The sequence below is a fragment of the Malania oleifera genome, chromosome 5 (genome assembly GCF_029873635.1).
Source record: "Malania oleifera isolate guangnan ecotype guangnan chromosome 5, ASM2987363v1, whole genome shotgun sequence".
Classification (NCBI taxonomy): Eukaryota; Viridiplantae; Streptophyta; class Magnoliopsida; order Santalales; family Ximeniaceae; genus Malania; species Malania oleifera.
In genome coordinates this window covers 53764312-53788624 of record NC_080421.1, presented here as the reverse complement: position 1 = coordinate 53788624, position 24313 = coordinate 53764312, and the positions used below count along the sequence as shown (strand labels likewise).

The window sequence follows — 24313 nt, the reverse complement described above, 5'->3', positions numbered from 1 at the left end:
TTTGAATATTATGGCTAATTTTCCTTGAGATTTGTTGATCTTCTCCCACCACACCACCAACGGCAACACTTCAACAAATGTACTTGTCCCATCCATACTCTAGGGATGAAAGCGTAATATCCCTTACCTTTAAAACCCAATCCCAACTTCAAAAACTTACCCTTATTTGAATTGGTTGCTACCTAGTATTATTGTACTACTAAACTTCTTGTAATGAATTTTCCAATATCGAGAATACCAATGACAAAACACTTGCATTCCTACCTTGCTGCTGACACAATAATGCTAATCCATTTGTTCTTATTTCAAGATTTCTCCTCCACAGAGTTTTGAGGAAATTCTTCTCAATATCTAACTTTGAACTGAGTCATCAAAGTGAAAAAGAACACTTTAACAGAGTGTGAGACCAGTTCCTTCCTTTATTGTACCTTCTCAGTTAAATCCTTGTAACTGTTATTTCTTGAGCGTCAAGTTAATGGTTGCTATGTTTTTATTTTATTTTATTTTTATTTTTTTGTGTTTTTGTTTTGATTGAATTGGGTTAATGTTGCCCTAGGTGGTTGTCTTTTTGGATTCTAGCATAGCCATTATTTCTTAAATATATGTAGGTAAAATACTTGTACTTGCGATGGAGCCTTTTCTTTTTTCCTAGGTTGGTATTGACCTATGTTATTGCTTTTCGGGTTGTGTTCTTTGACATCATCTTTGTTTAGTTGTTGAGATAACTTGGAAGAAGAATTAGAGACGTTTAGTTACAATCTTACAGTGATTGAAAAAGTTGTGCCGTGAAATGAAATCTTTTAATTTTAATTTTTCTTTCCCTAGTTCCTATACATTCTTACCAAGACAGTGTGTTATTGATTCTTATTCGATTTGTTTAGTTAGCGACATGGGTTTAAATAGTTTCTTATAGTGAATATGATAAATTGTTTGGTGAAGGTGTTTTCTTTTGTTTTGATGTTGCATAATATTATAGATGGTATGCAATATTTATGCTAGTGGAAGAACCTTGGTGTGGGTAAGAATTTGGAAATGATGGAATGTTTTGATGGGAAGGAGTTAGTGGAAGTTGAAGGAAATGTAGATACGGAACCATGTGTGGGTATGGAGTTTGAATCTGAAGAGGCTGCCAAGGTGTTCTACGATGCTTATGCGACACGTTTGGGGTTTATTATGCGTGTTGATGCTTTTCGTAGATCAATGCGTGATGGGAAGATTGTTTGGCGTCGACTTGTTTGTAATAAAGAGGGCTTCCGTAAGTTTAGGCCCAGACGAAGTGAAAATAGAAAGCCGCGAGCAATCACGAGGGAAGGTTGTAAGGCAATGATTGTAGTGAAGAAAGAGAAGGAAAAATGGGTTGTTACAAGATTTGTAAAGGAGCATAATCATCAACTAGTTGCTACACCTGCCAACAATCGTCGGAGTGTGCTTCTATCTCAAACACCGGTCAGTGCTCTAACCTCATTGGAAATTTTAATAATGATTGCTTCAAGATTCATAAATATAATGCTTTCTCAGCTGGTTTATATTTGTTATTTAATCATATTTCAGAGTTATTTCAAAAACCCTTTTTGGCTCTTGGATGTATTATGTGGTATAATTAGGTAAATTCTACTTTGTTTTTGTGTGTGATTTGTAACGAATGTGGTGCATGTGCCATAGTTATTGATCAGATTCTGATGTTAGCTATTAATTATTTGAAGCCATCTGGCTGATGTTGGCTACTAATCTTAAGATGAACCTGGATGCTCATGGTACATAACCTTTTACGCCAATGTTTATAGCTCTAACTAGTTTTTGTTAACCTTAATCAAGTCGATGGTTCATGTAAACAATTTTGCATTTTTACTTGAATGGGCATGTCAATGCTAAATTTCTTCCGTTTGGGAGCACTTAAAAAAAGTGCTTATAGTATCTATGATTTAAAACAAGCACTTTTGCAAAAGACAACTCACCTTCCTTGAGGTTTTCCATAAAGACAAGGACCTCCCTTGAGATTTTTAAAATCCCACAGACCTCCCTTTAAGTTTGAATTTAAGGGCATCCGTACCTGTTCATGTCAACTTTCTGTTAGTACTCAAATGGAAATTAGTAAAATGATTTTTTTTTTTCCTTTTATGCCCTCAATACTCAGGAGCTGCCAGCATCCCACAAGTGATGTGGCTCAAAAAATCCCCCCCTTTTGCCCTTAATTACATACTGCCTTTTAGTTTACCTTTAAAAATATTTTTTTTTTCCTATTTTGCCCTTAATTACATACTGTCAGCATGGTATCAGTTTTCTTTGAAAATAATATATATATATATATATATGTATATATATATATTTTACCCTTATGGAGCTCATTTCACCTTGCTCGCCTTGAAAACATTTTTTTTTCTTTTTCCATTTGTGCCCTTATTAAGCCACAGCTTTTTAAGGATAGTACTGCTGCTGCTAAGATGCAAAAGGACCTCATCCCTGCACACACACAAACAAAACAGACTTCTCTATGAAATGGAAATCAGACTTCAATTTTACATCCATATCAAATTGAAACAAAAATAATAAATTTTTTACTCTCATTGCTTTACTATTTACAGCTCCATCAAATTTCCTATCATTTTACCTATGATCTGAACGAAATATATAAATTATATTTTAAATAATAGATAAAAAGTCCGCAACTTGTCCTTTATATCATAATAAACCATTCAATCTACATTTTCAGGTCATTATATTTGGAAACCATTCAATCTACATTTATTCTCTAGTCTAGAATGCTACGCGACACTCAGATCCACTTATTCTTTGCTCTTGATGTACAAGCTATGATCTGAAACAGAGTTTTTCATTTACTTCGATCCTGTTTTTCGAGAAATGCCTCCCTGAAAATGTACAAAAATCAGCATTTCTCAAAATTGAGTTTGACTGAAAATGCAGCTTGATTGGAAAAACAATATAATGACAAGTTCTGATCTGAAACATATTTAATTGATTGTAGAACTATAGTCTGTTTTTTCTTTAATTGTGAGTTGTCCGGGGAAACCTATCTTGAAGCCATTGCCTGCACATCCAAGAAGATCTCAATCATCTTGACTAAGTGATGTAGGACAAGATGCAGGACCTTGGGAAGATCCATGTTGGAGACTACTTAAGAAGAATTGGATTGATACTTGTTGAGTTTAATTAGAAGTTTACTATGTGTTTAGTTTAATTAAGATAGTATTATGTGTATTTTGGGGCTTGTTTGTAATATTTGTTTATTCTACGTGTATGTTTGTAATGCTATGTAGTTTTAGGGGTATGTGTGTGATTTCTTGTGTTTAGAGGCTTTCTTATAAATAGTGTGTGAAAGCCATGTTGTAAGCAGTTGATGAATTTGAATTGAAGTGAACATGAGTTTCCCCCTGGTATCTCTTCTCTCATCCTTTGCTTCCTTCCTCTCTTCTAATTTCTCCATGGCTGCTGAACCTTGATGCTGCCCTTGCTTCACTAACTCATACCAGAATATTTCCCCAAAATAAATTTATGCATTTTCTCATCAACTTTGGCTTTTGTTTGTAAATCCCAGGTGTAATAATGAAATCCCATGGAGTACCTTAATTGGAGAGGGCTAAATGCTTATTTCAATAGTTTTCATAGCCCTTTTCTTTATAAAAGGTAAAGAACTAATAATCTAATATTAGCATTGAAAGGATAGAGAAGGTTTAGACACAATACAAGGAGTATGGGAAATTAGGGATGACACAGATCTGATAGTGTATTTATGGAACTATTGATCAAATTGAAGAGTGCATCTTATCTCTTTACCTATCAGCCCAAATTAAAATGTTTATATGCCCAGTCCTATTACCTATTTACCTTAAGCTATAAACTCAGCTGAGCATAAAAGCTATAAACTCAGCAAGAGCCACTATCAGAATTTTCCTTTGTCCTAGAGGAAGCCCCCAGGCGAAGAGTTTATAATCTGCTCCAACCAAATAAGATAAAAGAAAAAATAAAAGAAAAAGAAAGAAACTTGGTTCTTTGTTGAACTTGTATGTTCTATTGACTGGTGCTAAGATCAAACTGAGTGTCCACAAAAGCAGCAAATTTCTTTACTGGGCAAGGCATGCTTTTCATTGTTTAGTAATATTCGCTTTGTGTATAGTTACAGTCCCATTGTTTGCCTTTTAATAACATTGCCCTCCATTGCCAACCAAAATCAACATGAATAGCTTTCCTCATCTCTATCATCCGTCACATGTGGATTTACCTAGGGTTAAATCATTAAATGCATACTGGAACGCATGACTGCAACAGAAATTATATGAAAGAAATAGAGTTTGATTTATGGGACAGCATACCTAACCTTGTTGGTGAGAATAAGGATAGTTGCCTTCTGATGGTATATAGAAGTTAAGACAAATCTTTTCAATAACTATGAACTCTTTAAGAACTAAAATTTGAACCCCCTGCTAATCTGGTGACAAGATCAACTTCGTAAGATTTAGCATGCAACCTATTAAAAGAAAACACTATTCTACTTTGATTTCAACATCTAAAACCACCCGAAATTCATTAAGCTAGCTCCTTTCAACACTGAAACACATTCTGTTTCCAAAAACTTCAGCGATTGAAATTTGACCAAAAGGCACATTCCTGCTTTAATAGAGATCAGTAATCACTCACTCAAAATTCTATATTCTGTTATGAACTTCTTAAACGCTGTGTAGAGAAAGGTAATTTTAACTTTTGACACGTTTGAGAATACATACATGAACCTCAGTACTTTTCCCAAATTGTCCTTTATGTCCTTTCCATAATAGAGTGCTGGAATTATGAGGAGAAGCTTTGGAATCTAGAGTTTTCAAGTTTAGTAGAACTATAGAAGTAACTAGAACATATGAAATGCAATTTTAGAAATTCCTAGTGGCAGAAGATTTTGATTAGGGCAAAAGTAGGTAGGGGTAGGGTAAAATGGAGTAGTACTTTAGGCATGTATAGTTGTTAGACCAAAAGAAAAGTCAAGACAACTGTGTTATATGAATTCAAATCCAAGCCTAATATTCAGACAATACAGTAACAAATTAACAACAATCGATCTCAGAAACACAAGGAAATTAGTGAAGATCGTTATTATGAATTCCACTATTCAATATTCCCTTTAGTTCAACTAGAACTTTCTTAGTTTGGCACTCATTTGACATTTATACAAGAATGAAAAATGAAGGCCGAGCAAAAAGAAAAGAATTAGGAAAGATGAAAGATAAATAAATTCAAAACAAAAGAACTATATGTACCTCTTACTTGCAAGCAATCTCTTCTCTTTGTTCCCACTTCCCAGGCTTCAACATGCTGTTGTACCATAAGAGATATATGCAATACACAAATTCTTTGACCATTTATCCTACCATGTAGATAAGAGAAAGTTTTACCATATGCTAGGAGATTAAGTATGCCATGCAAAAATTAAGTATGCCTGTCATTTACATAAGCATAAAGTATGCATGAAAAAATGTTACAAAAATGCCGAGAATGGGGTTTAATGAATTTCCATACTACAAAGATAAAACAACAAAATAATGCTTGACAACTTCCTTTGCACCCAACTTCCATATATCGTGTTTGGGGGAAGCAAGAGTAGCGGATGTTACATAACAGAAGTGGGTGTAACGAGTCAACAACCATGAATTTTTTTCAAGCACACGCTTTCTTATGTATATTGGTATATTTGCATGTTTTAGGGTCTAAACTCTTCTTAAAAAGAGCGTGTATTTTTGATCCTTTAGTGTTAGCTTTGGTGTATTCCCAAGAGGGGGGGTGAATTGGAATTTAAAATTTAATCCTAGGTTTAGCTAGTTCAACAGCAGTACATTCACAACTTAGGGTCTATCTATGCAGTTCCAAATGCGCAGATAAATATAACGTGCGGAAATTAAAATCATGCGCAGCATTCACCAACTATAACATACATGTGCAGGAATGTAAATTGCAGAAAGATAAACAGTGCACACAAGATATGTTATTGGGGTTCGGCCAACTGTGCCTACGTCCCCGCCTCTAGCTCGCAAGCCCGAGGATTCCACTAATGACTCACTTAAGGGTGGAGCTACACCTAATACAATCAGGTCAATTAGCACAAGGCTGACCTCAACCTTTACAAACTCTTCTTGCGGAGCAGAAAAGGCCCTAGGTCAAATTCACAGGGCTGACTCCAACCTGATCCTTTTGGGTTAGATCAAACCCCCTCAGGCCATGCTTGGAAATACAACAGTATTTTTCACAAAGAATTGATACAGTGATTATGCTTTCATGTAAAGCAGATATGTACCCAATACGCGCAATCACATACACATCAACAATGTAGGTAAATGTATGCTCAGTGATGTGTATTTTTGTGCAAGCTACACTCAACTAGATATGATCGCTAATATGCTCAAGAGTGTTCTAAACAAGTAATATCTTGGAATTTAAGCAAAGCACAAATCAATAGCAAATCAGTATTCCAAAAATATCAATCAGATATTCAAATTAGTTCAAGAAGATTTTCTTCAATGAAATAGGCACACTACTAGTTTGAAAATATTTTGCTTGTTTGAAAATATCTTTGCACAACTAAAAACAAAGCTATTGGACACTTGCAATAACAATGCAAATATCCTAAGCTTACTAGGTTATCCCAACACAAGATTTATAGTATGAAAATCTGTGGGATAAACCTAAGCTAAACTCCCCAAAAAATAATATCTCAATCACACAAGCAAGTGGGAGTATTAGCACTATCTAATGGACACAAAGACAATCAATAAACTCTCACACTATCAAGATGTATCAAGGGAGTGAATATTGAGAGTATTTTGGGCAAAATGTGATTTGGAGATAGAGAGGATTTTTACTAATGATTTTGGCTAATCTCACACTAATCCACACAAATGAACCCATATTTATAGGCAGGGGTAAAATTATTACCGTTAGGGACTTGTTGGAAAGTATTAAAAAAGTTTCAAATAGTTAAAACACCATTAACCCAACTTAACCCTAATTTACAAACGGTTAAATTAATTTTAACCCGCCGACGTTCGTATGGCTGACCCATGGTTTGGTCGCCCGAACAGACGGAGGAATAAAAGGTATTTAACTACGTTCGGTCGCTCGTGTCATGCTTTGGTAACCCGAAACAAAGTCAGTAGCCTTTGTTCGTAAATTCGGGTGCTCGGTCATAGGTTCGGTTGCCCGAACTCTTGTATTCGGTCGCCTGGGGCTCATTTTGAACTAAAAGGTTCGGGTGCCCGAGTTGGTGAAAAGCACTCTGAGATGGGTTCGGTCGCCCTAGGGAGATGCGCCCATTTCTGGTTCGGTCGCCCGAAACCTGGTCAACCCGCTGACTTCTCAGTGGTTCGGGCGCCCGAGGTGTTTTGAACACCTGGGGTTCGGTCGCTCAACCTCTCATATATTTTTCAATTAAGTCCAAATTTTTCTTTAATTAATTCCCCTGATTATGTAAGTGATATGGGGACTTTGTCAACAATGTGTAGTAACTTAGGGTCTTTTCAAGTACGCCCAAAACTTGGCGTCCGTAGACCGAAGGGTGCCCTAAAGTCATTCGGTCCCTATGGTCAAAATGCGGTCTCTTTGAGCTTACAATTACCTACATGCATGACATGTAGAAATCATTACAGACCGATATGAATTATTATTACAGACCCATGTAATATAAACTATAACAAAAGAAGTCTTTGGGGTCTTTAGACTTTGAGTTTTCAGGTGCCATGAGTTAATCTGCTAATTATATACCTCTACACAAACTCGAAAGTCATGAAATACCAAGAGTATTTGTCATCATCAAAACTGGGTGTGACCTATAAGGTCAACATTTAGTTCAACTTAAATTGTTTAGTAAGGATTTTTACATTTGTTTTAAATTGCTACTGAAAGAAAAATTATATATATATTTTCACTTTTTCATTAATCATGTGTTTGATAAATTAATTAATAAATCAAAATTCATTGTACACTCACTAATCTATTAGGCACATAAGACATACAAATAATACAATAAATTAAACAAGTTCTATTTTTTTATTCGCTAAGTAATTTAAATCTAATAAGTTAACGGAAGCTTGGCCTAAATGAAGTCGTGATGCTCCCTCAGCACGATGGCTTTCTAGACTTCATCCTTTGACCTTGTGAGCATGGCTGGTTTGACCTTTCTTCTTGAACCCTACTACTTGTTCTCTCCCTCCATTGATACCATATTCAAGAAACCGTACCGTAGCACTGGTATTCCAACCTTAGCTGAGTCCTATTTTCTCTTCTTTTACCAGAAAACCCTTCCGTCTCCCAACAAAACACTCTAGCAAACTCTCGAGCACCCCTTCGACAAATCATCCTTGGCCTTTAGAGACAATCTTTGTACCCTCTTTTGGTCTTCAGAGAACCCTCATCTGTGATTCTCACACTTCAGAGCAGTTAGCGAGCCTGGTTATCAGGCTATTTCGCGACTTTGGTTCATCGGAGTTCCTATTGAAGAATGGATACCAACGGCTTGTCAGGTAAGAAGCTGTTTGAATGGGGAGGTCATTCCTCAATGCGGGCTGAACGCGAAACCGTCTATGCTAATCATCTTAAGCCCTTAGTATTTTGGATTTGGAGTCTTTAGGGAGAAAGTTTTTGCTTATTCTTCTAGAGAAAAAGGAATTTATTTGGATTGTGAAGTTATTGGGGGTGATATGTGAAGGAAAGTGAGGAGTGAATGAGCTTAATCGAGGAGGCTTATACCTAAAAGGCGAAGGAATATGGGCCTCAATTAAATTGCAATCCAATGACAAAGGGAGATTCCTTCTAATATAGAAGGGGATCGCAGGAGGAAAATGCAACATTCTATGTGTTCCTAAGAGTAAGAACATTAAATGTTGGAGGAATCTCTATGAAACTCTTTTGCAGCTTTCTTGTGAACATAACAAGCATATTGCCATTAGATGTTTAGACGGTGTTTCCTTGAACATAATAAGACATGAGAGGTTGATGATGGAGTACAGCTGGGACTTGAGCTAGTCGTAGAAGTGCACCTTTGCAGAAGTTGTCGGCAACGTGTCGGCAAGGGGGAAGATCAATTTAGGAAGGAACGATGGGGAATGCTGTGATTTTAGGAAAGGTTCGGGAAATTTGAGCCTGTTACCATTTGGCCTCTTACAACCACTAAATTGATAACTAAATGCAAAGGGGTAGTGGGCCAAGTCCTATCCAAGGGCGTGTTGGGCCTATATTAGAAGACAAGAAAATAAATGCTTATACCTAGACCCAAAGAACACTAAAGAGAAAAGTGAGGATGATAGTGAGGGTAGAACTGTGGCAGAAATTAAAGAAGTTAGCCCAGAAGTAGATGGTTCCAGTGAGCATACTCAAATGATTTCAACCTTAATGGACAAGATTGAGCGGCCTAAAGACCCGATGTTGGAATTAAAGGGGGAGAAAGATGATTTCGCTGAAGGGGAGACATATTTTAGATGGCATACTTTTGTAGAAGGACAACCTAAAGGATCAAGTACAACAATCATTTCAATAGAAACATGGCAATACCTTTTTCAAAACAGATCCAAGATGCAGCAAAGGGTCATATTTTGTTGCATATGAAGATATTAAATTAGATGAGTTCAATGAGGATGGGAGATGTTCAAAAGCAGATGATGATCTCTGCAGCTTTTGTGATTTTGATTCTGGCTTATTAGTCGATCAGCTGAGAAGCGAGATAGAGATGTGAGGAGAAAAATTGGGAAGAACTTGATGGGGATTTGTGCTTTAACAAAAGAACGGAAGAGACACTATGGAGTAAGAAACAACTACTTACACCTCGGCTTACGCAAGAAGAGAGCCCTTCATTGTCCTCTGATATCGGGCAAGGGTTAGAAGGTTCTGTTAAGCACAAGTCTAATCAGGGTAAAACTTTGATTGATGAGGGGCTTTTGCACCTTGCTATTAAGCCTATTCTCAGTAAGGTGGCTGTTGGTGTTAGTTCTTCAGGTGTCAGGAGGGGCAATGATGAGGAGATAGCGGATCCAATGGGCAATCTGAATTCTTTAGAACTTGGAAAAGTTATTCTTCCTATTCTTGTTAAGTTCTTTTTTCTTGTCTAGTCGTTTTGTCACAATGAGGAAACTAATGGGGGGAGTGACTTAGGTGTTGGTTGAGGGGTTAGTGAGAGGGGCTATAGAGACCCAAATGAGCTTTTATATGATATGGGGTTAAAGTTAGTGAGTCCCGTAGGTGTTGAGGTTAAGTTGGGGTTGAGTCTAAAAACTTATGAGAGGAAAAAAGGAGGGTGATAAAATAATTAAAAAAATCTGGTTTCTTGCATCAATTATGAGGGAAGAAAGGGGATAGGGAAAGGGGGTAAGTGTGTTAGACTATGAAGATTATTAGTTGGAACTTGGAATGTTAGGGGTTTAGTGGATGCTAGAAAGAGGTGTTTGATTAGGGAGGTTTTCCTAAGGAACTCACCCAATATTGTCTTAATCCAGGCGACTAAGCTTGAGTTAGTGGATGGGAAGGTTGTTAAGAGGGATCTTTTTGGAATGAGCTTTATTTTGTTTTGGTTTTTGCTCACTGAGGTGGATTTTGGGTGGTGATTTTAATGCAGTTAGGTTCTCCTAGGAAAAGAAGTGGGGTGGAAGAGTTAATACATCTATGCATAAATTTGATTTGGTTATTGGGAGTGTGGGTTGAGTGATCTTCCCTCGCGCAATGTCAATTTTACGTGGTCAGTGGTAGGTGGCTAGTAGAATCAATAGGTTCTTGTTTTCTGATGACTGGAAGAGGAGTTTCCTAATCTTTCTCAACTAGTGGAGGGAGGGGTTTTATAATCTTTCTCAAGTAGTGTTACCTAGATCCATGTCTGATCATTTTCCTATCCTATTGGAATCTAGGAAAGTGCCTTGGGGTCCCACCCTTTTTAGGTTTTAGAATATGTGGTTAAATCATGGCTCCTTTCAAACCTTGGCTAGGGGTTTGTCGAGTGAGGATGTGGAAAGGGGTTGGGAGGTGTTTAGATTTACAAAGAAGTTGAAGAGGTTGAAAGAAAAACTAAAAGTGTGGAATAGGGAGGTGTTTGTAGATATTAGGGTTAAAAAGTCTACTATTCTAAGAGATTTGGAAGGGTTAGACGGAAAGGAAGAAGGAGTGACCCTTTCAAGGGAGGAAGAGGCTAAAAGGGTTTCTCTTAAAAAAGAATTGGAAGAGCTAATCTTTTAGGAAATGAGAAGTTGGAGGCAAAAGAAGAAGTTTAAATGGGTTAGAGATGGCGATTGCAATTCTAGATTTGTTCATAGGATGGCTAATAATGGAAAAATGAGAAATAATTTGATAAGGGAAATGGAGTTGGATAGGGAGGTTATTGTCATGGATTTTAATTGAATTGCCTTTGAAGTTATTGATTTTTATTATAATCTGTATTCTAAGGAGGATGAGAGTAGACCCGTGGTGGAAGGATTAGAGTGGGATCCTTTGCCTGTTGATAGGATAAAGCTATAGTTTTTGGGGTGGAGAGAAATAATGCTCTTGGGCTGGATGGTTTTAATTTAGCCTTTTATCAACATTGTTGGATGGTGGTGAAATGACCTAGTGAAGTCTTTTAATTAATTCTATTGGAATTGGGATTTGAATAAGAGTATTAATTCTACTTCTATCATTTTTGTGCCAAAGAAAAGTAGGCCCATCAAAATTTCTAATTATAGATCAATTAGCTTAATTTCTAGTGTTTATAGGATAATTTCTAAAGTGATAGCTAATAGCTTAAGTGTGGTGCTTGATAAGACTATTTTTAAGGCTTAAAGTGCATTTGTGTGGGTAGATAGATTGTGGATGCAATTCCGGTTTTGAAACCGTTGAGGATATTATGAGGAGGAAGAAAAGGGGGCTTGTTTTTAAGTTGGATTTTGAGAAAGCTTATGATAGAGTGAGCTAAAACTTTTTGGATAAGATTTTAGTGAGGAAGGGGTTAGGAGAAAGATAGCGTAGATGGATGAAAGGTTGTATTTCTAATGTGAATTTTGCGGTGATAGTGAATGGTGAGCCTAAATCTTGGGAACTACTTGATGCACTATCTCCATTCAACCCTTTGAGCAAAATGCAGTAGAAGGATGAAAATCCATGGAACGACCCCATTGTCTCCACCTCGTAGGAACTGTGAGATCGCTCCAAGGATGCCTTTGACATCCAGGGGTCATAGACTGACCATAGAACCCTGTTCAGTAAGCATAACGTATTGGCTGTCTGCTCTCAAGTTGGGTAATAAGGGTTGGAGAAGGGCAATCACGCATTGTTACGACCAATGAAAGAGTCAGGCGGAAAAGGGGGTAAAGCTCTCCTTTCCCGATTATTCTGTAGTTGGATTCTTTGGAACCACAAGAATCCTTAGTTAAAATGGGATTCCAACTTAGCACCTTTTGAGATTTTGAGAAGAATTGCTCTTTGGAGAGCAAAGTACGATGAAAGTTGTAAGTTTTGTTCGGGGGGGAGTTATTGTCTATCATTGGCCTCTATGGTAGAATCAGTCGGGGAACATAGAGGCGGTGATTTACCTTGTTACGGATGTCATCGGTTCGAGTCTGCTTATCTCCAATTCGTGAACTTAGCCGATACAAAGCTATATGATATTATATGATAGCACCCAATTTTTCCAATTGTGCAGTTTGATCTATGATTTATCATTCATGGATGTTGATAAGGTCCTTTCATTCAGCAGCACCTTAGGAGAGTATAGCATAGCCTTAAAGTAAAAAGTTAAGGGCGAGGTTCAAACGAGGAAAGACTTATAGTGGATACCTAGGCACCTAGAAATGAGGAAGGGCGTAGTAAGAGATGAAATGCTTCGGGAAGTTAAAAAATAAGCATATGTTCGAAGATTCTTGAATAGGTCAACCTTTCGAACTGCTGCTGAATCCATGGGCAGGCAAGAAACAACTTAGCAAACTGAAATATCTTAGTAGTCAGAGGAAAAGAAAGCAAAATCCGTTCTCGTAGCAGCAGCAAGTGAAACAGGAGCAGCCTAAACCGTGAAAATGGCGTTGTAGGAGAGCAATCCAAGCGTCGTGTTGCTAGGTGAAGTGGTGGAGTGCTGTGCCTTGGGTGGCGAGAGTTTAGTAGCTGAAAACACACTAGCTTATGCTCTGACTTGAGTAGCATTGGGCACGTGGAATCCCGTGTGAATCAGCAAGGACCACCTTGCAAGGCTAAATACTCCTCAATGACCAATAATGAAGTAGTACTATGAGAGAAGGGTGAAAAGAACCCCCATCGGGGAGTGAAATAGAACATGAAACTGTTAGCTCCCAAGCAATGGGAGGAGTCTGGGGTTTTGACTACGTGCCTAGGTAAGAATGAGCCAATGACTTGTAGGTAGTGGCTTGGTTAAGGGAACCCACCGGAGCAGTAGCAAAAGCGAGTCTTTATACGGACGTTGCTATTAAGATAGATTTTCTACTATATTTTTTGTTACTCCGCCCATTATATAAAGTATTTGACTTGGTTTAACGACAACTACCTAGTATTCGGGAGATCCTTTCCTCAAACCCATACGTGTTTCCGTAGGTTTTATTGTAACTAATTTGTCTTGAAATATATGTACCCATATTTTTTCACCATGACGTGCATTTCATGTCATTGCCCTGCTTCTATTTGTCTAGATGTGATCCAAGTGGGTTCAAGTGCCTGAAGAGCATATTTACCGAAACAAATACAATTACCACGATAAGATGTTCCCTTTATTCTCCCTCTATGTTGTTTACGAAATCTGGTTCTTTTGGGGTCATACTGGATGGTTGTTTCACACAATTCCATCTCTGCTACAGAATTGGACATGAGAGTTTCTTCTATCTAGCTCCTCGCGAATGAAAGAATTTGAAAATCAAAAATCAAATATTTTTGTTTTAATATTTATACATATTATTAATATTTATACATATTAATATTTATATACATGTATTTAGTGCATGATACACTAAATCATGGAATTCTTTGAGATTTTATTCTTTGAATCTGTTAGAAATTTGTATATCTTGTTTGGATATGGATATATAACTAAAATTGTTATATATATATGTGTGTGTGTGTGTGTGTGTTATATATGTTATTGTATTAATTATGTTATTATATATGTTAAATTTTAGATTATAGATAAGATTCATTTTTTATAACGAATCTTTATTTTGTGTTGCCTTTTATCCTATAAAAAAAATTTAGAAATGCAATTCAATAAAATGAAGCTTTTGTGGGCGAATATTTACTCTTTCAATATCTATTTCACTTGTAGGGTTAGCTCATTACCTCTCAGAATAAATGAATTATTTTCGGTTTGTTCTGCCATCCCATCCAATGAATCATTAGGATTTGCTTTCAATAGAATCTTATATATTCACAGGTTCTTTTCCTATTGCCTCCCGATTAATGGTCTGAATTCCATTCCACAAGGGAGCTCCTAATGAAATTTGTTTGTTTGTTTGTTTTTTTTTGTTTTTTGTTTTATCTTTAGTCAATCTTCTAAGTCTTTATTGACTCGAGGCTCTTGATTTTTTTATTCTATGAACATGTCCATCTAATTATTGTAAGTGAATTGGTATTGATGTTTTATTGCACTTTGTTTTATGACTTATAGACCTTACATGTTGGAATCATATATTATTGATATTCTTTTTCCCTTTTTCTTTCAACCTTCCATTTATCCACATCCTTTTTTTTTTTTTTTTTAATATTTCACTTTACAACTCATAATCGGATTAACTTTTCTTTTATTTATGCAAAAAATATTGCAGTCGCTACAATGATATGAACGTTATATCATATCTTGACTAGTTTTTTGGATTTTGGATCTAGATAATGGGAAGCAATGGGTTGGTTATTAGTTCTATTTCTATAGTTATTTGTTCATATTGAGGAGTGGTCCATTTTTGTGCCTAATCCTAAAAAACCAATGAGTCACATACTAAGCATAGCAATTTGATCAAATGGTCAATCGAATTTTTATATAACCTTATAGAATTCGAATTGCTCATCTTTGTTTTGATTAAGCATAAAAGAATGAAAGTGTTTGTCATTTTTTTCCATCATTGTATAGAACAAAAAGACAAATCAATATCAAATAAGGACTTATTATTCCTTTGCTGTAAATAGCCCAATGTGACGATAGTTAGCTCTCGGTCTTCCAGTCGAAAAACAACGTTGATGAAGACATGTAGGTGCACTATGATGTGGTGGGGATTGTAGCTTTCCATGAAGTTCCCATTTGTCGTTCAATGATGGAACTTTGCTTTTTTTTTTTTCCTCTTGAGGATCAACAAAACAAATGATATTTATGTTCCAATTTTTGTCTCTTTTTTTTCCTCTTTGAATCTAACTTTTCTTTGCCACAGTAGTTTAGTTACTATTAGTTAGTATCAACAATGCAAATCGGATCCTAGATGTAGATATATAATAGAGACCCTCTCCATTGAAAGAAATGAGATTAATACAATACCAACAAAAAGCGTAAACCAAATTTGCCCGATGTAGAGGCAATCAAGAAAGCCGCATAAGTGAATATATAACCTACAGAAAAGTGGGCTAATCCGACCAATCTTGCTTGAACAATGGGAAGAGCCGCTGGTTTATCTCTCCATCGAATCAAATTAGCCAAAGACGTGCATTCATGAACCCATACTAAAGTCTCAATCAATTCCTGCTAGTATCCATGCTAGGAAATTAAAAACATAAATCTAGTAGCCCAAACAAGATGGCCAAATAAGACCATCCGTGTCCAGACCGATAAACTATTCAAACCAAAAAAGTTATATCCATTTATAAGTTGTGAAAAGTTTAACCATAAATAGTCTCTTAACCATCCCATAAAATAAGTAGAAGACTCATTAAATTGAGAAACGTTACCCTGCCATAATGCGATGTGCTTCCAATGCCAATAAAAAGTAACCCATCCAATGGTATTTAACATCCAGAATACCGCCAAACAAAATGTGCCCCAAGCCAAAATATCACAAGTACCACCTCGTCCTTGACCATCACATGGAAAACTATAACCAAAATCTTTTTTATTTGGCATTGACTTGGAATCGCGTGCATCTAAAGCACCTTTTACTAATATCAATGTAGTTGTATGTGAACCTAAAGCAATATCATGATGAACTAAAAAGTCTCTTGGACCTATTGTTAAGAATAGTGAATTACTATTTTCATTAATGGCATTTAACCAACCAAGCAACCATATGCTTCGACCCGCATTGAATGCCAGATCATTTGTTGAAGATAAAAGTACATTGAATTCATATGAAGTTTTACCTTGAGCAGATTGTATCCATTGGGCAAATATATGTTCAATCAAGATTTGTTTCTCTGAAGTACCAGAGGCAAGCATGACATCATTATGAACATAAAGTCCCAAGGTATGGAACCCCTGAAAGAGACTGGCCCAACTTAAATGGTATGATAGCTTCTTCATGGTCTAACGTTCTTGCCAGTACATTATCCTCATTTTGTTTCATAATGTAATCTCTAATGAAAAATATAGCTCCATGGGCAAAAATGTTTGTCATGATGAATTCTATATGTATTTATGATGAGTATATAACGCAGCTTGAGTAGCAAAGTCTTGTGCTATGAACGCCTAAGCGGGTAAAGAGTACATGTGTTGAGCTACAACTACTAAGGAAGTAATAACTCCTAAAGAGGCTAGAGCAAGACCTAATTGAAAATGAATCTAATTATTGATTGTGTCATAAAGACCTTGATGACCACGTCCCAATTGACCCCCCGGAGGAATATGTGCTTCTAAAATATTTTTCATATTGTGCCCAATCTCGAATTTAGTTCCATATGACCAGTGGTGAGAAAAATAAATGCAATAGCTAAATGGTGAGAGCGGTATTAGTCAACCATAAACTCTGTGTTTGTGGATGAAATCCCCCGAGAAGGGTTAAAATGGCAGTCCCTCCTCCCCCCCCTCCTAAGGGTACCACATAAATGACTACTTAAATTGGGGTTTTGTGCAATAAGATTCCATTGACCTGTAAAAAGTGGTCCTGATCCTTGGGGATGCGGTAATACATCTACAAAATTATTCCATTGAACGCACTCCCCCTGGATCCGAGAATAGCAACATGAACTAAATGCCCTGTCCAAGCCAAGGAACTTACCCCAAAAAGCTCTGAAAAATGATGATTGAGATGAGATTTGACATTTTTGAACCATGAAATGCTTGATTTCCATTTTGGTTGCAGGTGTAACCAACTCACTGTTAAGGATATGGTAGAATGAAATAATTGAAAAAGGGCTCCAGTATAAAGATCTTCATTAGTGGGTAAACTGATAGTATACAACTACTGATGAACACCAGAATAAGCGATATTCACTAGTCCAAGAGCACCCCCTTCGAGTAAAAGTTTCTACAGCCGGTTGACCAAAATGATGATCCCAAATTGCATGATCAATAGGTCTTACATGTAAAGCATCCTGTGCCCATGACTCAAAATTTCCTTGCCAAACTACACGAAATAGATTTCCAAAAGTCCTTAGAAAAATTATCACTAATTGCCCAAAGTGAGAAGCAAAAATATTCTGATAAGGACGTTCCTTAGTAATATCATCATGACTTTAGAAGTCATGTGTAGTAGCAATACCAAACCAAATACGACAAGTAGTGGGGTCCTGGGCTAAACCTTGGCTAAACCTTGGAAATCTTAGTGTCATAATGTCTTTCAAATCCTCCTAGCCGTTATCCTACTGCAATAATTCTAGCTAAGAAGAATGCTCTTGTTGTGGCAATTCCACCCAGAAGGTAATGAGTTACTCCTTTAGCACGTCCTTGTACAATGCTCAAGGCTTTAGGCTGAGTAGCAGGAGCAACTTTTAATTTATTATGAGGCGAAACGATGGATTCAATAAGTTCTTGCCAATAATCACGCCTACTAAATAGAAACATTAAACTAAAAGCCCATACAAAATGAGCTCCTAGAAACAAAAGGGCATAGGTAGATAATGAAGAACCATAAGACTGAATTACTCGAGATGCTTGGGCCCATAAGAAATCGCGGAGCCACCCATTATGGTAATGGAACTTTGGCAAAGTTTCCTCCCGTGATATGAGTTATCACCCCTTGATCACTCATACTACCCCAAACATCTGATTGCATTTTCTAACTGAAATGAAATATTAGTATAGAAATTGCATTGTACATCTAGAATAGCCTTGCGAAGACATGATTCCATGTAGATACTTGACATGTCCCCCCTTTTCCAGGTCCATCATGAGGGAAACAAAAACCAAGATTTGCTTTATCCGATGTCAAGCAGGAACTACGAGCAAATAGAACACCTTTTAGGAGTATCAATACCGTCACATGAATTGTAAATGCATGAATGTGATGTACCAAAAAATCCACGGTTCCTAAAGGATTGGGTAACAACGCTACTTTGCCGTCCACTGCTACTAAATCCCTGCCTCCAAAACTGGTGCTTGCTGTTGCACTAGGAGCTTTTGGACCAAATGCTGAAGTATCGGTGTTTTCTATCCATCGAGCAAAGACAGGTTGTAATTGTATAGCAGTATTTGAAAACATATCTTGAGGGCATCCTAAGGCGCTCATGATATCATTATGAATATACAAACCAAAACTATGAAAGCCTAGAAATATACATGCCCAGTTGAGATGCGATATGATTGCATCGCGATGTCTTAGGACACGATCTATTTGATAGTTGTATCAAGTGGTTGGATCATAGTCTCTTACCATAAATATAGCTACATGTGCAATAATGCCAACTATGAGAAATCCACTAATCCACATTTGATGTGTGAAAATGGCAATTGTGTACCATAATTAGAAGCCATATATGGATAAGGGGGCTTGGAATACGTATGGTGAGCTACAATAATGGTTAAAGAGCCTACCATAGCTAGGTTAAGAGATAATTGAACATGCCATGACATTATTAGGATCTCATATAGGCCTTTATGACCCTAACTTGTAAATAGACCATTTTGAGCTTCTAAAATATCTTTTAGGTCATGACCAATGCCCTTGTTGGTCCTACACATGTGACCCGCTATCAAGAAAAGAATTGCAATTGCTAAATTATGGTGTGCAATATTAGTCAACCATAGACTCTTGGTTACTGGATCTAATTCTCCACGAAAGTAAGAAATCCACATATTTTGATCAATTCAAGGTAAAAAATGGGGTTGTTCCCTTGGAAAAAAATAAGAGAAAGTTGAGCCAAAATATCCCAATTTAAAATAAATTCACGAGGAAGTGGCATCTCTGTAGGATCTACTGTAGCGTTTAAAAATTGGTTAATTGGCAAAGATACATGTACTTGATCTCCCGCCCATGAAAGAGATACATACTATGACGTGTAGCCATACTAGGCATGTCATATCCGTGTACTTTATTTATATATCCATTCGGTTTTTTTAACCTCGTTTCTTCATATTTATATAAGTGTGTGCCTTTTAATACAATAGTTATATGATAAGTGGTGTTTTTTTTGTTGGATAACTGCGTCCTCTCTCTTGAGGTTTTAATTTTTTTATGGCAGTACCGCCATTCACTTCAGCTTTACTAATAACTAAATCTGCTTTGCTGAAACCCATAATCTGACTAGCATTTGCTGCTGCTTAAACCAATTTAAAATAGGGCAACATGCTTGATAAGGCTTGAGTTATATTCTTCTATCTCATCTTTATCATAAGATTCACCTCTTACTAATGAATGATAAGTATCTATATTCACTTTATTAATGACGAGATTGCATGCCCCAAAAATTTTAGAGTAGGTGCAAATTCTCCCAATTTGTGGTCTACCATACGATCTGTTATATAAATAGGTAAATGTTCCTTTCCATTATGGATAGCATTACTATGGTCCAACATTGTGGGTATAATGGTAGATGCCCGGGACCAAGTTATTATTATTTCTTTTTTTGCTCGTATGTTAAGCTTATCAATTTTTTTTAATTAATGCTTTGCTTCAAAAGGTTTTTTTTTTGGTCATAGTTTTTTTTATTTGAATTACTTCTATTTTAAATTTTTTTTCTTTTGTTTTTGTACAGATGAAGAAAAAATTCAAATTCCTCTCCTATTTACTAAGATGACAAAGAATCAAATTATCATTATATTTATTCCCTTTTCTACTTTTTCTTCCAAGTGCGGGATAACCCCAAAGGGTTGTTGGTTTTTTTCTACCAATTGGGGCCCTCCCTGCACCACCCCCATTGGGATGGTCTATAGGGTTCATAACTATTTCTCTTACTACAAGACGCTTACCTAGCCAACACTTAGATCTGGCTCTACCCAAACTTTTCTAGTTCATCCCAACATTCCCCACTTGTCTGACTATTGCTGAGCAGTTTTTAGATATCAAATGGACCTCCCCAGAAGGTAATTTTAATGTGGCCGATTTCCCCTCTTTGCAATCAGTTTTGCTACAACACCTGCTGCTTTAGCTAATTGTCCACCCTTTCCAAGTGGATTTCTATGTTATGTATGGTCGTGCCTAAGGGTATATCGGTTGAAGTAGATTCTTCTTTTTGATCAATCAAAACCCCTTTCCAAACTATACAAGCTTCTTCCAAAGCATACGACTTTTTGGATGTTGATGATGGTATCTATACAGATGGATCTTATATCGTACGTAGAATGAAATATCACATGAGTGGATATATAGGAATCCAAATTTGCTGAATCACTCATGTTATGATCTTCTACATCCTAGGTCTTCCTGTTCCGTCATTTGGTTTATTTCCTTCATGTAGCAGTAGCACTCAGACCGAATGACTCTAGGACTCTTTCTTTGTTTTTGTTTGTGTTAGTGGCTGATGTTTTGAGTAGGTTGGTTGATAGGGCGGTGGATAGAGGTTTGGTGAAAGGTCTTAAAATGGGCAGGGAGGAGATCATGGGTGTCACACCTTCAGTTTGCGGATAATACTATCTTTTTCTTGGAGGATCATGAGCCTTATTTCCTAAATATAATGTGGCTTCTTCAAATTCTTGAAAGGGTCTTGGGGTTGAAGGTTAATATGGGAAAGAGTGGTATCACGACTATTAATGTGCCTATAGAGAGTGTTAGGGAATTAGCCTTGGAAGTTCGGTGTGTTGAGTTGGGGCGGTCGATGTCCTATCTAGGGGTTCCTTTGGAGGGCAATCCTAGAATAGCTAGTTTTTGGGATCTGGTGGTGGAGAGAGCGTCCAAGTGTTTGGACAGATGGAAGGGAGCCCTTATTTCTTTGGAAAGGAGGATTACGCTAATTTAGGCTTGTCTTTCTAGTATTCCGTCATAATTTTTTTTGTCTATTTTTTAAATTCCATTAGGAGTCGCTAGTAAGATTGAGAGATTTGTGAGAGATTTTCTTCAGTTAGGGGTAGGGGGTTTTAAGGATCAATTGGTGAGTTGGGAGGTGTTTTGTAGGACTAAAAGGGAGGGTGGTTTGAGTTTTGGAAACTTGATGTCTAAGAACATGGCTCTTTTGGCTAAATGGCTTTGGCGGTTCTCGTAAAGTTTTATCCTTGTGGCATAAAGTTATCAAAAGTAAATTTGTGCTTGATGGGAATGGGTGGGATACTAATTTGGGTTCTAGATGTTCTTTGGAAAGCGCATGGAAAGCTATTTCCCAGATTTACCCTCTCTTTATTCCCATGGGTAAGGGCTGTAACATTCGTTTTTGGAAAGATCTTTGGTAGGGGAATTTGTTTTGGTCACCTCTTTTCCTCGCCTATTTTTTTTGAGCTGAGGGCAAAATGACCCCATTTTTCTTTTATTGTAGATTTGGGCGGTCCTCTACCTTCTTGGGATTTTCATTTTAGGTGAGCCTTGAATAATAGGGATGCTATTGTATTATCTTTTTTGTTGGTTATGTTGAACAGTTGTAGGGTATCTTCCGAGGATGATAGATGATCTTGGTTGTTGGATTCCTCAGGTTTTTTTTTTTTTAATATTGTAAATATTTCTATATTTCTTGGTTGGTACCAATATCTCCTTTCCACTTTTTGAAGTAATCTGGAATGTCAAAATCACCCCAAAAATCAAAACGCTTCTTTGGTTGGTTGTGCTTAATAGGATAGATACTATTGACTTGCCACAGATGAGACCTTTAAAGGCACCTTCCCCTGATATATTTATGCTCTTTTGATTGTTCAGAATCTGTTTTGCATCTTTTCTTGCATTGCGATTTTGCATGGAAGGTTTGGAACAAGTTATTCAGTTATTTTGGAGAAAGCTGGGTTTGTCTTAGAACAGTGGAGGAATTCTTGGTAATATCTTCTGTGGGGTCTGGGAGGAGGAAGGAAGGAATTGCTTTATGGAATTATGTTTTATTTGCCGTTTTCTTGTGCTTGTGGAAGGAACATAACCTGCATTTTTTTTTCAGGGAAGAAGGTTTCATATTGGTTGGTGTTGGAAAAGGTGTTTTTTATGGCTTCTTTGTGGTGTGTGGGCAATGGAAATTTTAAGGGAATGTGCTTGACAGATGTTCAGCGTGATTGGCAGTCCCATCCAAGGGCATTCTGATTTCAGTTTGCTGTCTTTTATTTTTTGTGTTTTATTTTATTTTATTTTATTTAATTTTTTCTGGGGATTCCGATATTTTCGTTGAAGAGATGTCTCCTCTCCTGATTGTACATTCTTTCTATTTCTAAAAAAATTATTTTTTCCATAAAAAAAAACATGATAAATTTAGACCCACAAGTTATATCGTATAACTGCAACCTATCATTTAAAATTATAATATATAAAATCATAAAATTTATCATTTAATAAATAATATACTAACAACTTGAACAAGAAAAAAATAGTAGAAAAAGAAGATTGATATTGAAAAATATAGAAAAGAAATATCAAATTACTAATGTTATCAAGATAAATAATTTTTTAACAAAACTGTGTTCATGTGAATTGTTAAATTAATGCATCTCTTGTTTGTATTAAAAAAAATAAATTTTCTATTAACATCATCCTTATTAGAATCTCTCCCCCCCCCTCCCAACATAGCTTATTGGGAATGATATGGAAGGGAAAAAAGAAAAATGAGAAGAAAAAATTTAAATATAAGAGATATATTTTTTTGCCGTGACAATCTTGTACCGGTCTGTAATGGTTGCTACAACTTTGACCTTTCTTCCCACAAAAATAGTGGTATGTGACGATATTAGAAACCCTGAAAAGTAGTTATGTAATTGTTGCAGCTGCTGTTTAAAACCATGGGCATAGTGAGGCTGATGGAATGGAAGGTAGCATGCTAGAGATTCCCTTTGAAGAGGAGCTTGTAATAGCTCTGAATGATCTTAATGATGGAGATAAAGTTTCAGGGCTAGATGGATATTCCTAGCTTCTCCTTCATCAGTTAGAGCTGCATATGTTGTGGGTCTTTTTTTTTTGGGGGTGGTGGGAGGGGGGGGGGGGGGGGGGAAGGGTGGGGGTAGGAAGACAGTTAAAGGTTGTGTTATGGTTATGTGTTTTTTTGATAAATGAAGAAATATTATTAGTAAGGGCAGAACGCGTACAAGAAAATAAAATCCTCCCTTTACATTAAAAGTAAATAATTATGAAACTCTCACCCAATGTTTGGAGAAGCCTTGGAATCCAAGGTCCAAAATCCATGCTCCCAAACACTACCTCAGTCTCAGCCCAAAATCAAACTCAATGTGATGGAGCCAACCAGCCTCACTGCATGTCTTCCAAAGATATGTCACAAAAGAATCCATTTGCTGATGCCCACAACAATGAAGGGTAAATCACTGTACTCCAAAGCAAGTTATTAGATGTAACCGCTCCTTTGAATATTCTAGCATTCCTTTCCAGCCAAACACACCAAATAACAGCCGTAATGGAGCATTGTGATAAAGCTTTCTTATCCTTTCCTTCACCAAAACCTCTAAATGTGATGGTACAAAACACCTTCAATGTGGACGGGCAAACCCAATTCTTGCCAAATATGTGTTGGGATTTTGATTAAAATGAATGACCTAACTTGAAGATAGGTCTCTCCCTCTATTTATAATACAAATCAAATACATTCTAATGACAATAATACCCTTACTAACTCCCACTAGTTAACATACTAACACACTTGATAATAATAATACTAAAACACATAAATAACCTCTAATACTCCCCCTCTAGCTAGAGAATAAATGTCATGCTCCTAGCAAGCTACAAATAAAACAAATCTTTGGTAAACAAATCAGCAATATTAGACTCTACATAAGCAGTAGTAATGAGCTCTTGCACAAGTTTCTCCTAAACAAAGTGGCAATTAACTTGAATGTGTTCCATCCGCTCGTGAAAGACCGGGTTGGAGGCGGTATGAAGAGCAGCTT

General features: G+C 36.7%; 1 protein-coding gene across 2 annotated transcripts in view; it reads left to right on the top strand.

Moving 5' to 3' along the window:
• The window catches only part of LOC131154852 (protein FAR1-RELATED SEQUENCE 5-like), a 49440-nt gene that overhangs the window by 3147 nt on the left and 21980 nt on the right, over positions 1–24313 (top strand). For both annotated transcript variants that reach the window (XM_058107642.1, XM_058107641.1), the window contains one exon: positions 977–1446. In XM_058107642.1, coding sequence (XP_057963625.1) covers positions 1033–1446 — 414 coding nt within the window. In that variant the 5' untranslated portion in view covers positions 977–1032. The remainder of the gene's footprint in view (positions 1–976; positions 1447–24313) is intronic.